Raw genomic sequence first — 14,649 nt, forward strand, 5'->3', positions numbered from 1 at the left:
AGTGTAGGTGATATTTGCAGTATTATTCTGATGAACCTCCTCATGCTTATTTTAATACCATTTAAGTCCAAAACATTGTACTGACAGCAATGAAAAACGAATTTAACTTGTCACTTGCAGGCAGTACTGAACATTTTTTCAGCTGGGTCCCCAAGTGTCAGTGTGCCATTGTTTTGAGATCCCAAAAGAGGCAGATTTCTATATATGTCTTGCACATCTGACAATCAGGGGTCCACGCTTCAGGTCCCAAACCATAGTTTGAGCACCTATGGACCAACCAACATACTACAGAAAAAAAATACATCATAACAAAATTCAATACAGAACTGTTTAGTCTAATGAAACAGATAGCACAGTTCACTGTAAGTTAATTGGACACAGACATGTATACCAATGGCAGTTTTATCTGACATTCTGTGTGTATATGAAACCTGGAATGTGCAGTTTCCATTAGCTTTAATGGATCCCTGTTTCTTGTAAATACCAACACTGGACCCAAAGCACAAATAACACCCTAGTCCCTAAAGCATCCATCACAAACCTCAAAACCTGCTACTAAATATCCAATTTAGCATGTAATAAGAAGGGCATTACCTTAGCTGGAAGTTGTTATCCCTCTGTAAGACTTCCCCTGGCTACAGTACTACTGTCATATACAGCCTCCGCTTCCAGGAAGCCCCTCTGAGTCCTTAGTACAAACGTCACCAATAGGAACGTCAATAATGCGCGACACACCGGCAGCGAACTCTGCTCACCATTGATGACGTAAATCTCCATTCATGTGACACTTCTGAAAAATGGCAGCGCCCATCCTTGGTACAGGCAACCGAAAGTACGGAATCCTAGCAACGGGAAAGCCAAGCACATTAACAAGAAATTAAAACAGATATATAGAACAAAGCAACTTTACCTGAATATAGTGATAGCTAGTGTTGCATGCGCATATTAAATACGATGTAAAGCGGTTCAAAGTTTGGTTTGTTACACTTGCCAGTAATCGTAATGGCAGTAATTGTGGTTTTCCCTTTAGTGTAATGGCGGACGCTTGGTACATGATCTAAGCCAGTGACCCAGATGAACAGGTTACTCACAATCTTTTCTGGTTTTGTCATGGTGAGTTTTCAATGCCGACTTCTACTGCAGAGATATGACTTTTGTATAGGTACTTAGAATATGAGTATGAATAACTTAAAGTTTACAGAGACCTTATCAAAGTCTCAATCTCACCTCTAAAGTCATATATTACTATCACAATCTAAATGCGCAACTGTAGCTGAGAAAGATAGCTGTATGTATGAAACGTCTATTAGCACAATAATATGGCCACTGGGTGACTTTGTTATGTTATCTCAAAGTTATCTTAGTGGATCATTCATTTTGATAGGTTTCATTTATGTTAATAAATACAAATACACATATATTTAGAAATACAAATGCATGCAGATAGCTTTACTTAACATTTATGAAGTTAAGATGAATTAAATGCAGGACAGCTAATTGTGTATGTAATAGGAACATTTCTGGCGCGAAACATGCTTGAGTTCTAATGGGTAAATACCAAGGAATAACCCTGTTAACTATAGTTGCCATATACCAGTAATTTAAAGTAAGGTTTTAAAGATATGCCTCACAATATTTTTGTCCATGAAAATCTCCACCCTTCTCAGTATTGACCTGGTTAACAATACAATTCCTCTTATTCTGTATATACTGTATGCAATTCTGATTCTTTTGTTTTTATAAGTACTGCATTAAATGAAGCAGGCATAAAATATAGTATTATAACCAAGTTCAGTTAATGTAATTCTGGAGATTAAAGAACAAGACAATATAGTGAGTGACATGGTTACGTATACCTGCTCAGCACCAAAGTGTCTCTAGAACTGATTTAAACTGTTAGCAACCATGCGTTTAATGGATGTTTGTCAATACATATGGTCTATCTCTAATGCAAATACAGTATCTGGATGTAATTGTAATAACAGTCTTCTTCTTTAACCACTACACTTTGATCCATGGACTTAGTGATCATGCTGATTTTTCAACTTTTTCAAAAGTACCCATATGTTGTTACAAAATTGTTTATATGAACAATTTTGTTAAAATAAATATAACTTATTAATAGTGTATATAGTAACTTACAACACATTTATCTGTGTATATATCTGTAAACTACACCCTCACAGTATTTTTTTAATGTCATTAAATATTGAACACTATTGTAGATTTATTGATTGTATGGCATTTTGTATTTGAAAACAATGCATTAAGGCTTGTAAAATAATGATTGCGTCATTTTCCAGGCTCAATGTACATACAAATATACGAAAGTGAAAATGCAAAATTCTGTTTCGGATGTAATGTTGTTAATAATACTAAAGGTTTGATACCTGAGGTCCAGCGTTCAAGCTATCTGCTGGGTTCACTGATGTCTTTCATGCACCCCCTGGCTGATCAGCAAGCTTCTGCTCATTCCTACTGGCAGCACATGGTTGGATGCAATGAAATGTTCAACAATGTCTTTTGCACTCTTCTTCTGACCTGGGGGTAAATGTATGAACGTGCGGGTTCTTCAACACCCGCGTGTTCGGCAATTAAATTTCAAGCGGCGCTGCATTGTAAAGGGAAGTTTCCCTTTACAATGCAGCGCCGCTTGAAATTTAATTGCCGAACACGCGGGTGTTGAAGAACCCGCATGTTCATACATTTACCCCCTGGACTTTATTTATTTTAGACAGGCAGTTTGTTGTCCAGTGACAACACTCTGCCAGTTGGAGCAGCAGCAGGCACATAGAAGATTTAATGGGATCCACCGGAGGTTTGGTTGGAATTATCTCTAAAAAAGGATCTGTCATGTTTGAGTTTATAATAATATCAGATTCTGTAATACAAATGTATTTGTTTTGTGTATTATATTTTAAGTGCTAATTTGCATAATTTATGCATGTGGAAATTAGCTCTACTTCCTTCCCAATCCTACCAATGCATATTCAGCTGGCATGTATCCAGAAACAAGCCATGACATTCTGATGTCTAGCTTAATATAGAACCTGCTACATATGCACGTGTGCCCTACGCTCTTTATCCAGTAAGCTTGCTCCATACAGATATCTGAATATCACTAAACATAGCTCCACCAAGCACTGACCATTGGAGAGCAAATAGGAAGTAAAGCCTACAAGATTAGAAATTATATACTCAGGGAATGCTTCTTTGTAGTGAATATTGCAATATATCCACATATGGCATGTCCTCTAATTGCTGCAATACATGTGGTTTAACTAATGGTTTAATTTTATTTATAAAAAGTATGCATTGTGCATGGTATGCTGCATACATCTTGTTACTCAACATAAAATTTTCCCTGCTTACAGATAGAAAGGAAAGTTAACATGAAGAATATCTTCAAGGGTGTGCTATTGCTAGAAATAGCTGGTGTTTTTGGTGTATACTTGTTGTACCACAAAATCGATTCAAGCCAAGGTTAGTTTCTTTTCTGAGCCATGCAATTTATGAACCAATGTGTTCAGTGTATTTACGTCTGTGCGTACAGTATTTAAGTATACAGCCATAGTAGATGTTTGATATATATATAGTATTACTAACAGCATTGTTAGACAGGTGTTTTAGAGCACCATCATTTTTTAACCTGCACGTCAGTGGACAGTGGAATCACTTTGGTGTGACAGGGAAATAATGTTCCACATTCTTTTTAATGTAATGCCAATTGAGCATATCCTTGCTTTAGAATGCCACAGTTTCTTGGTCAGAAAAGCATTATATTCTAAAACGCCAGTCTGACACTGCACTCCGATCTAGTCTATCGGATCTAGTATGAAGGCAGCTTTGTGTATTTCTCTTGCTGACAAAGTTCAGAAAGGTTACATTGATTGTAGCAAATAACTGAAATTGTATTTTCTGTCTCTAACTGGCGCCAATATCAATAGTCCATTGATACACTACAAGGCCAAAAGTACGTGAACACCCCTTCTAATTAGTTTATTTGGCCAGTTCAGCCACATACTTTGCTAACAGGTGCATGACATCAAACATACAGCCATGCCATCTCCATAGTCAAACATTAGCAGTAGAATGGGACGAGTTCAGTGACTTTCAACGTGGCAATTTCACAGGATGCCACTTCTCCAACAAATCAGTTTATCAAATTTCTGCCCTGTTAGAGGTGCCTGGGTTAATTGTAAGCTGTTATTGTGAAGCGTTAGGCCACATAAACTCACAGAATGGGTTGGCTGATGTGGTTAGCGCCTAAAAATCGTCTGTCCTTGTTTGCAACACTCACTACCAAGTTACAAACTGCCACTGGAAGCAACGTGCGCACAAGAACTGTTCGCAGAGAGCTTCATGGATTGGATTTCCATGTGTGAGCAACTGCACACAAGTCTCAGATCACCATGCATAAATCCAAATGTCAGCTGGAGTGGTGTAAAGCACACCAGCATTGGACTCTGGAGCAGTGGAAATACGTTATCTGAAGTGACGAATCATACTTCACCATCTGGCAGTCTGACGGACGAATCTGAGTTTGGCGGAAGCCAGGAAAAAAGCTTGCTACCCAAATGGGTACTGCCAACTGTAAAGTTAGGTGGAGGAGGAATAATGGTCTGGGAATGGTTTTCACAGCTTGGCCTCTTGGCTCCTTAGTTGCAGTGAAGGAAAATCTTAATCCTACTGCTTACAATGGCATTTTAGACAATTGTGTACTTCCAACTTTGTGGCAACAGTTTGGGAAGGCCCTTTCCTGTTCCAGCATGACAATGCTCCCGTACACAAAGTGAGGTCCATCAAAATATTGTTTCCTGAGTTTAATGTGGAAGAACTTGAATGGCTTGCACTGAGCCCTGGCCTCAACCCCAGCAAACATCTTTGTGATAAATTGGAACACTGACTCGTACCAGGCGTTATAACCTAACATCAATGCCCGACCACACTAATACAGCTGAATGTATGTTAATCCCCACAGCCATGTTCCAGAATTTAGTAGAAAGCCTTCCTAGAAGCGTGGAGGCCGTTATAGCAGCAACAGGGAGACCATCTCCGTATAAATGTCTATGGTTTTGGAATGAGATGTTCAATAAACACATATGGGTGTGATGTTTGGGTTTCCACATACTTTTGGCCATGTAGGTAAAACAGGGCAAATGTTAAACATGTAATTCATCTTATATTTGGAATATTTAAAGACTTGTTAGATATGATACCACTGCACCAAAGCACAAATGTGTGTACACATTATAAAACAATAGCTCTGTGTGTCTACTTCATTGCTAACAAAAATAATTAGCAGCAACCTATGTACATTTTTAAAAATGCTTAACTGTTAATTTTAATAATTTATTTGCCTTCTAATAGATTTCAGGTATACAATGAACAGAAGATTACCCTCAGTTTTAGAAGGTACAAATATTTATTTCCAATTGTCTTGCTATACTATACACTATTGATCAGACTGTTTCAATATGTCATACAAAGCCGACCAGGAAATAACACCACATCAAGCCCCTTTTTTAACCCACCAGGGAGTAAAGAATTCAAAGTATAAATCCAGTATAATTCCCTCTTTGAGAATGCCAACTCCCTATCTCCCCCTCTGCACCTAATTTGACCTGTTCTATTCCTTTGAAATGTTGGAAATTGACATCAGAATTATGTTTGGAACTGAAATGTCTCAGTAAACTGTGTGTCATGACCTTATTGTGAATATTCATTAAATGTGCTTTATCCTTTGCTTTAGATGTCTCTTTGTTTTTCCTACATATACCAAATTACAGTTGCAGTTGATCTTGTAATAAATTTGGATCTACATGTGATTGTTTAACGTGGAACTCCTTCTCTGTCCCAGATCTGAAATTACTGTTTCTTGTTCATGAACTTACATACCTTACAATGGATGCACAAAAAAACCACTAAGGGCTAGATTTACTAAGCTGCGGGTTTGAAAAAGTGGGGATGTTGCCTATAGCAACCAATCAGATTCTAGCTTTCATTTATTTAGTACCTTCTACAAAATGATAGCTAGAATCTGATTGGTTGCTATAGGCAACATCCCCACTTTTTCAAACCCGCAGCTTAGTAAATCTAGCCCTTAGATTTTTTTTCACACTCTCTCTTAACGTGTGTGGCAAGAGCACACTTCTGGTGAAACACACACAAGCAACTTTTTGCTTTTTTACTTAGCTTTAATGTCAGAATGGCAAAGTACTTGACAATATAAAGATTTCATACCCTTTCTTGTGACCCTGACGTTAAACTAATAGAGACCAGCTCTCTAGACACCGGCTGAACAATGATAATAGACAGGTTTTTATACTTGACACTCCTTCCACAGCCTTAGCTTGATGGGCAGGTGATGCCCCCACCTTCCCTTTAAAAAGGAGTTCACATCAGCTGTTCTGGTGATTGCTTTTACTATAGACACATACTGTCAGCCTGCTGTATCTGTGGGAAAAGGCAATTTCAAAGCATGTAAGTTAAATCAGACTTCATACTATTATTTTGTTACACATATGTCTTCCACCTGGTTATCCTTAAGCTAGATGCACCGCCTTAATTTTCCCTAAAGGGGGTTCCTTTCCTTACTGATCTCCATGCCATTCTTCCAATATTGAATTATTTCCTGCCTATTTGCTAAACTTACCTTTTCCTGTGCTTTATCAATGAGGGAAGGTTGATATCCCCTTTCTAAACATTTGGTCTGTAAATATTCCAATGCATGTGAAACTTAGACTCATCAGAACAATGTTAAAGTCTAAGGAAGTGTAAATACAGTGTATTATTCTTCCATCGTGGAAGATCACAACTATGCAATAAAATAAAACTATTAGAATCAACCTGCTTGAAGAAGGTGCTGTATTTATATTAAATGTTTCATCCACTATCAGATATAGATAATCTATACTTGCCTCAGTCTTAAATGTAAATGAGAAGTTAAAATCATTCTTATTAAAAATCTCAAGAAATTCTTTAATATCACTAACTGTCCCAAACCAGATCGTTGCTATACCTTCTGTAAAATTTAATCTTGAATTTCAGAAACCCAGCATTATATATATATATATATATATATATATATATATATATATATATATATATATATATATATATATATATATATAGTGGCAAGAGCCCGCTACTGCAGAAGCACACGCGAACAACTTCTTCCTTTTTATGGTACTTTATTGTCAGGATGATAAATATTTTGACACCGTATACTTGCACAGCAATCATCGAGACCCTAAACGCTAGCTATACATAGACCAGCTCTCTCTCAGGACCAGCCAGCTATCCCAGCGTTAGTCTCTCTGAACAAATGAAACAAACAAGCTTTTATACCTGATACTCCTCCCCCAGCCTTAGCTTGATGGACAGGTGACACACCCACCTTCTCTTTAAAAGAAAACACCCATCACTTGCTCTGTTAGCACTAAGACAGACACACCCTGTCTGTTTGCTGAGAGGAAGGATTTCAGATCATGTAAGTTTAACCAAATTTAAACTATTGCTTTTCATACATAAGTCTTCACTCTAGGTGCATTACTGCACAAATGTACTTCCCTGCTTTCTCTGCATATTGCCAGCTAAATGCCTCCTTTTGTTACATATCCCTCCCCCTAGCGTCTCCAAGTAGGGGGACGCGGACTTCGCGAGGAGCGCATATTTCCATGACAACGCATCTGCATTTTTGTGTAGAATCCCAGGTCTATGTTCTACTGAGAACTTGAAAGGTTGCAGTGCCAAGAACCAGTGGGTTACCTTGGCATTTACCTCCCGATTGTTCTGCATCCATCTTAATGGTGCATGGTCTGTTATTAAGGTGAACTCTCTGCCTAGGAGATAATAGCGCAGAGCCTCTGTAGCCCATTTTATGGCAAGACATTCTTTCTCCACAGTGGCATATTTTTGTTCCCTTGGAAGCAACTTACGGCTTAGGTACAGGACAGGGTTTTCTACTCCATTCTTCTCCTGTGACAAGACTGCACCTAAGCCAACACCAGAAGCATCAGTTTGGAGGAAGAACCTCCGGGTAAAATCTGGTGCTTGTAGAACTGGAGAGGAACAAAGAGCTAACCGGAGATCAGACCAGGCGGTTTCTGCAGAATCAGACCAGGTTAATCTATCTGGACAACTTTTTTTTTAACATGTCCGTAAGTGGAGCAGCTCCAGTGGCGAAGTGGCTTACAAACCGCCTGTAGTAACCTACTAAGCCTAAAAAGGTTCTTAACTGCGACTTTTTTTCTGGTCTTGCCCAATTTTTGACTGCCTCCACTTTGTCTAGCTGGGGTTTTACATGCCCTCGACCAACAATGTACCCCAGATATTTGGCTTCTCTCATGGCTATGGCACATTTCTCTGGGTTAGCTGTTAACCCTGCTGACCTTAATGAAGCTAAGACCGCCTCAACTTTGGCTAAATGTGATCCCCAGTCTGGGGTATAAATCACTATATCGTCCAAGTAAGCGGCTACATAAGCTGTGTGAGGTCGTAGCAATTTATTCATGGCCCTTTGGAAGGTGGCAGGTGCCCCATGCAACCCAAAGGGTAGGACTTTATATTGATAGAGACCATCATGGGTGGAAAATGCAGTCTTTGGCTTGGCTGTGGATGTCAGGGGAACTTGCCAATAACCCTTTGTTAGATCAAGGGTTGTTAAATAATTGCTACCAGCAAGATTTTCCACTAGTTCATCCACACGTGGCATCGGATAGGCATCAAACTGCGACATACTGTTTAGGCACCTAAAGTCATTGCAGAACCTAATTGTCCCATTGGGTTTCGGGACAAGCACAATGGGACTATTCCATTCACTTGTGGACTCTTCAATCACATCTAACTGGAGCATCTTCTCGACCTCCTTTCTCACGTCCACCCGTCTGGCTTCTGGAATACGATACGGCTTCTGCTTTACAATGACTCCTGGTGCAGTGACAATGTCGTGTTCGATTAAGGTAGTGCGCCCAGGAATGGAAGAGAAGACATCCCTGTTCCGGCGAATCATTTCTTCAGTCTGTTGTCTCTGCTGAATGGACAAAGCTGGCTCTATGGGCACTTCAGACTTTTCAATGGCAGTACTCACTACCTGAGGAGAGGTTTCCTCATCATGCCAAGGTTTAAGGAGGTTGACCTTCACTTCTCCTACCTAACTGGCGGACTCTGTAATTGACAGGACCGACAGCCTCCAGAACTTCATATGGACCCTGCCAATGGGCGAAAAGTTTGCTTTCCTGGGTGGGAACCAGGACTAGGACCTTGTCCCCAGGTTTGAAAGATCGAACAACAGCACTTTTATCATAACTTTTTCTCTGTCGTTCCTGAGCCTCTTTTACATGTTGCTGCAAAATGGGCCCTATCTTTCCTAGCCTCTCATACATTTGTGACACAAATTGTACCAGATTTGGCCACCTGGGACCTTGCTGCTCCCACCCTTCTTTTAACATATCCAAGATACCCCTGGGCTGTCTCCCAAACAATAACTCAAAGGGAATAAACCCTGTTGAAGCTTGAGGTACCTCACGGATGGCAAACATCAAATAGGGAATAAGAGTGTCCCAATCTTTTTTCTCTTGAGCCACTGCTTTCCTGAGCATGTGCTTTAATGTGCGGTTAAAGCGTTCCACCAAGCCATCTGTTTGTGGATGGTATACAGAGGTGTGAAGCGCCGTAACCCCTAGCAACTAGCACATGTCCTTCATCAGTTTAGACATGAAAGGAGTACCCTGATCTGTGAGAATTTCTTTGGGTATTCCCAAACGTGTAAACGTCAATACAAGTTCCTTAGCTATGGTGCTGGACTTTGTTTCGTAGGGGAATTGCCTCTGGATACCTGGTTGCATAGTCAAGCACCACTAGTATATATTGGTGCCCACGTGCGGATTTTTCCAGTGGCCCCACAAGGTCCATAGCTATCCGTTCAAAGGGAACTTGTACTATTGGTATTGGAATGAGAGGTGCCCTGTTCATGGGTTTGGGACAGGTTCTCTGACAAACGGGACAGGACCGGCAATACTTTTTCACTGCCATGTGTACACCGGGCCAGTAAAACCTAAGCAGAACTCGTTCCCGTGTTTTATCCTCCCCTAGGTGTCCACCACAGACTTGTGTATGTGCTGCTTTTAACACTAGGGTTACATGGACCTGAGGAACCATTAATTGTTCTACTTTATCCCCCTGTACAGTAGCAACTCTATACAGGAAATTATTTTTAACAATAAAATATGGTATACCTTCTGCAGGCTGGGCGGCTTTTGCTACCCCATTTACCTCAGTCACACTTTAAAAGGCATGTTCCAAAGTGGCATCATTAAGTTGGTCTCGAGCAAAGTCCTGCAGAGGAAACAAAATTGGTATTGCGGACCAGTCCGTATCCTCACTGACAGGTGGGATGGGCTCATCTGCGACATCACCCACCAATGCTAGTTTGGACTGTCCATGTTTCCCCGCAGGTGGATGCTTTTTTGGAACTCCTGCTATGACTCCCAGGATGGCATTCCGGTTTGGCGGTTCCCAAAGATCGATGTCCAGATGCTGTGGATTCTTAGGCGGTCCCTTTAAGACCGGGCTTCCGACCGTTGCATCAGTTGCCGGCATGTCCGGCCGGATCCGCTCACCGAGGACATCATTAAACAGTGGGAAGTCTCGCCCCAAAATGAGTGGATATGGGAGTTTAGGTGCTATGGCAGCTACCACCATAACAGTTTTGTCTTTGAGTGTGACTGGTAGTATTGTTCTTTCATACTCCTCTGTCGTGCCATGTACGCAAAGAACCTTCACTTTGGGCAACCGAGAAGTTATGGTTTCGGGTAAGGCAGAGCTGGAAACCAATGAGAGTTCACTCCCCGAGTCAACCAAGGCCAGAACAAGGTTTTGGTTGATTAGCACAGTCACCCGGAACAAACAAGGACTTCTTGATGTGGGACTCATGGTAAAACAGCTTGGAAACGCAGGACCAATATGTGCCACGGAACAGTCCATGGGTTCCTGTAGTTTAGGACACTCTGCCTTAAAGTGGCCTGGCTCACCACATTCAAAACACTTCAGATTAGACAGCTTTGCACCTGGCCCTCTGTCCGTAGCAGTTTTGCCATTGGGCCCTGTGGCAAGGATTGTCAAACCTGGCTTTTGGCGTGGCAGCGGCTTTGGCACAAATGCAGGTTTTTTTAGTCAATTGCTGTAGCGCACAAAACCTTTCTACGATGGTGGCAAGCTCATCATAAGTTTGTGGGTCTGATTGCAGCACCCACCTTTGCAAATCGCGGTTCAGCCCCCGGATGCAGTGATCTATCGCCAGAACTTCAATAATCCGAGAAGGCGAATTCTCCTTAGGCTGCAGCCATTTCTTTACAATTTTAGAAAGCTCAGCCACTTGTGCTCTGACCGGTTTTTCTTTATCATAGCGCCATTGGTGATAGCGCTGGGCTCGGCCTGGCCCGGAAACTCCAATGCGAGCCAATATCTCAGACTTTAGGCGCAAATAATCAGAGGCCCGTTCCTCATCTAGATCCATATAAGCTCGCTGAGCTTCACCAGTCAGATATGGTGCCAGTCTCTCAGCCCAATCTTTAGGAGGCCATTTTGCCCTTTTTGCAAGTCTCTCAAAGGACACCAGATATGCTTCTATGTCATCACCTGGCGACATTTTCAGGAAAACAGGACCAGGTGGTTCATTTCTGTCATGCCTCACCTCTTCCCTTAAGAGCCTTGTGTTTTCCACCTGTGCCTCGGCAACTCGTAGCATCTGAGCTTGTTGCTGCACAGCGGCCACATTCACGAGGGTTTTCAGTACTTCCTCCATGTTGACGTCTGCGCGGGTTGGGTAGCGGAAACTTGCTTCCCGGAGCATCCCACTCCTGACACCACTTGTGGCAAGAGCCCGCTACTGCAGAAGCACACGCGAACAACTTCTTCCTTTTTATGGTACTTTATTGTCGGGATGGTAAATATTTTGACACCGTATACTTGCACAGCAATCATCGAGACCCTAAACGCTAGCTATACATAGACCAGCTCTCTCTCAGGACCAGCCAGCTATCCCAGCGTTAGTCTCTCTGAACAAATGAAACAAACAAGCTTTTATACCTGATACTCCTCCCCCAGCCTTAGCTTGATGGACAGGTGACACACCCACCTTCTCTTTAAAAGAAAACACCCATCACTTGCTCTGTTAGCACTAAGACAGACACACCCTGTCTGTTTGCTGAGAGGAAGGATTTCAGATCATGTAAGTTTAACCAAATTTAAACTATTGCTTTTCATACATAAGTCTTCACTCTAGGTGCATTACTGCAGAAATGTTTTACTCTACTTCCCTGCTTTCTCTGCATATTGCCAGCTAAATGCCTCCTTTTGTTACAGTATATATATGTGTGTGTATATATATATATATATATATATATATATATAAGAGGTGCTCCCACTCCCCCATAAAAGCATTTGTATAACTGGGGGCACATTTGGACCCTATGGCCATCCCTTGTTGTTGCAAAAAGTGCACCACTGACTATCAATTAATTTTTTATGTGTGATGGAGCCATACAGTGCCTGTACATCTACTGTAAGCAATCTGTAATCTTCCTCTCCAGAAGTTATACAATAGCGGTAGAATCTCTATTATAGGACTCTTTACAAAGTAGTTGTTGTGATTTATCTACATAGTGCGAAAGATTTGCCTTAAAGGGATTAAATCCCCGATATTAACAGCGGGGCACTACAGATTTGTATTAGTTTAGGGATATGATAATTATATAATTATATATATATATATATATATATATATATATATATATATAAACTTGTGTACATTTTGTGTTTTTTTTATTTGTGAGCAGTGTACTATAAATCCAATGAGTGGGCTGGAATACATGGGAAACGGGAGAAGGATGCACTAGCATGGAATACAAAGGATAACTGGTAAGTTTGTATCATCTTTATTGCTATATACATTTCTTGTTGCAGGTTGTGCGTTACCTACTTACACCCTATTATGTTCAAGAGGTTATACAGACACAATCACTGATTTTTGTAAGGCAAGGAAAGTCTTAACGCATTACAACAGAGGTTATTAACCTATTTTGGCCTAGTTAAGTGTTCAAAGAATCTATTGGCTTTTAATTGCATTATTGTTTTCAATTGTAATTACTTTCAGCAACATCACAATTGAGATATAGATACATGGGGTTGTGTGTTTTAGAGAAGTGTACTTTGTTTATTTACATTGAAATTACATAAGTTTAGTTATATATTGCAAGTTGTATTTAGAAAAAAAATTAAACCGTAAACAAAATATTAAATCCTTAAATATCGCGTTTTTGTTTTCAGATGTTGCACATTCTTCTACACAATCTGCTAAATCTTCCAGCATGGATTTGACACCATCACTTTTTGTGTAGTACATCAAGAAGACTTTTTCCTCAGCCTCAGGACCGTTTTCATGTCTGCTCCATTGCACTCACTAACAATTTCTTCCTAATGCAAGTGGCATTTGGGCATTTAGACAGTTTCCAACATAAAATGACTAAATACTGTTTGATATACATTTTCATCTAGTGATTAGAAATATATAGAAATTATAGGATATATTTCCATTTCTCTCTCTCGCTTTTCTACGAGACCGTTTCCACTTCTTACAATGATGGACTTTGGGAGAGCCTTGTTCTAAGGTTATAACAGTGAACCCCTATTATCCTGTTTTACCCGTTTCAGGAAAACAAAGGAGTACTTTCCCTTACTGCTGTCCACCTTATAACAGAAGCAGGAGGCATTTATTTTGCCAACATGTTGGAGGATCAGATACAATAGTCATATGAATGGGCAATATTACTGTTTTGAGGACAGAACAATTAATCTGCATACTGTTGACTGTGCTTGAATACATTAAACATTCTTTTTACTCTTTTATAGTGAGTAATTATTAACATGTACATATGCATCAGAGGGATACTGCAATATGCAACTATTACCTTGCTAACTGGACTGTTGAGATTGTATAAAGCAGTGACGTGCACCAATCCTTTAAAAAAAAATCTCAATTATTTCAAAGCAAGCTTTTATGGTATAACATACTGTACTGATTTATACACGTCTGATATTATATTACTACAAATAAGTGTACGAACAAGAACTTGTAACCAAGCTATAGCACAAAACTGGCCCTTTCTGTACCCACGAGGAGATGTATTTTGTACATGTTACAATGTAGGAGTGTATCTTCTCTGCAGAGAATAGAGAATTAATAGAAAAAGGTCTAGTTTATTAAGACATTTAAAAGCCTACTTTTTAATGCCTAAAGAAGGACAAAAAATAAAGTCTTCTTAATGAATTAATCTGTTAAACTGAATAGTAATTCCATCAAAGACATTAAGAACATTTTCAGATTTTTATTTTATTTGTATTATCTTCAATATGTTGCTGTTTAAATTTCAAAACTGCAAAATGACTTATTTTTTTTACAGAGATAGTAGAATCACTAAATAATTTATCCAGTATATTCTGAAATATGTCTGGAAGTCTTTAATAATCTAAGAGGCCCACCGTGATTATTTGTCCCACAAGACAGAGGCTGATGAACTATACCTAGATGCAAAAACTTGCTGGATATTTACAGGGGGGAATTCAGTTGGCCGTGTTACTGCCGAAAGT

The 14,649-nt window shown here is 40.0% G+C and overlaps 2 protein-coding genes across 2 annotated transcripts in view; one reads left to right on the forward strand and one right to left on the reverse strand.

Annotated features, from left to right (window-relative positions):
- HEATR5B (HEAT repeat containing 5B) overlaps positions 1 to 711 on the reverse strand; it is a 67,036-nt gene extending 66,325 nt beyond the window's left edge. Inside the window, exon 1 of the mRNA XM_075200956.1 lies at positions 595 to 711. The gene's annotated coding sequence lies outside the window, so the exon portion shown is untranslated. The remainder of the gene's footprint in view (positions 1 to 594) is intronic.
- A 47-nt stretch (positions 712 to 758) lies between these two features.
- Positions 759 to 13,906, forward strand: CEBPZOS (CEBPZ opposite strand). The gene is made up of 5 exons (XM_075203680.1): positions 759 to 1,113; positions 3,375 to 3,483; positions 5,371 to 5,415; positions 12,840 to 12,921; positions 13,330 to 13,906. Coding segments are annotated over exons 1-5 (276 nt in total). The 5' UTR covers positions 759 to 1,074; the 3' UTR covers positions 13,331 to 13,906.
- The last annotated feature ends 743 nt before the right edge of the window (positions 13,907 to 14,649 follow it).

This window comes from Mixophyes fleayi, chromosome 3 (genome assembly GCF_038048845.1).
Source record: "Mixophyes fleayi isolate aMixFle1 chromosome 3, aMixFle1.hap1, whole genome shotgun sequence".
NCBI lineage: Eukaryota > Metazoa > Chordata > Amphibia > Anura > Limnodynastidae > Mixophyes > Mixophyes fleayi.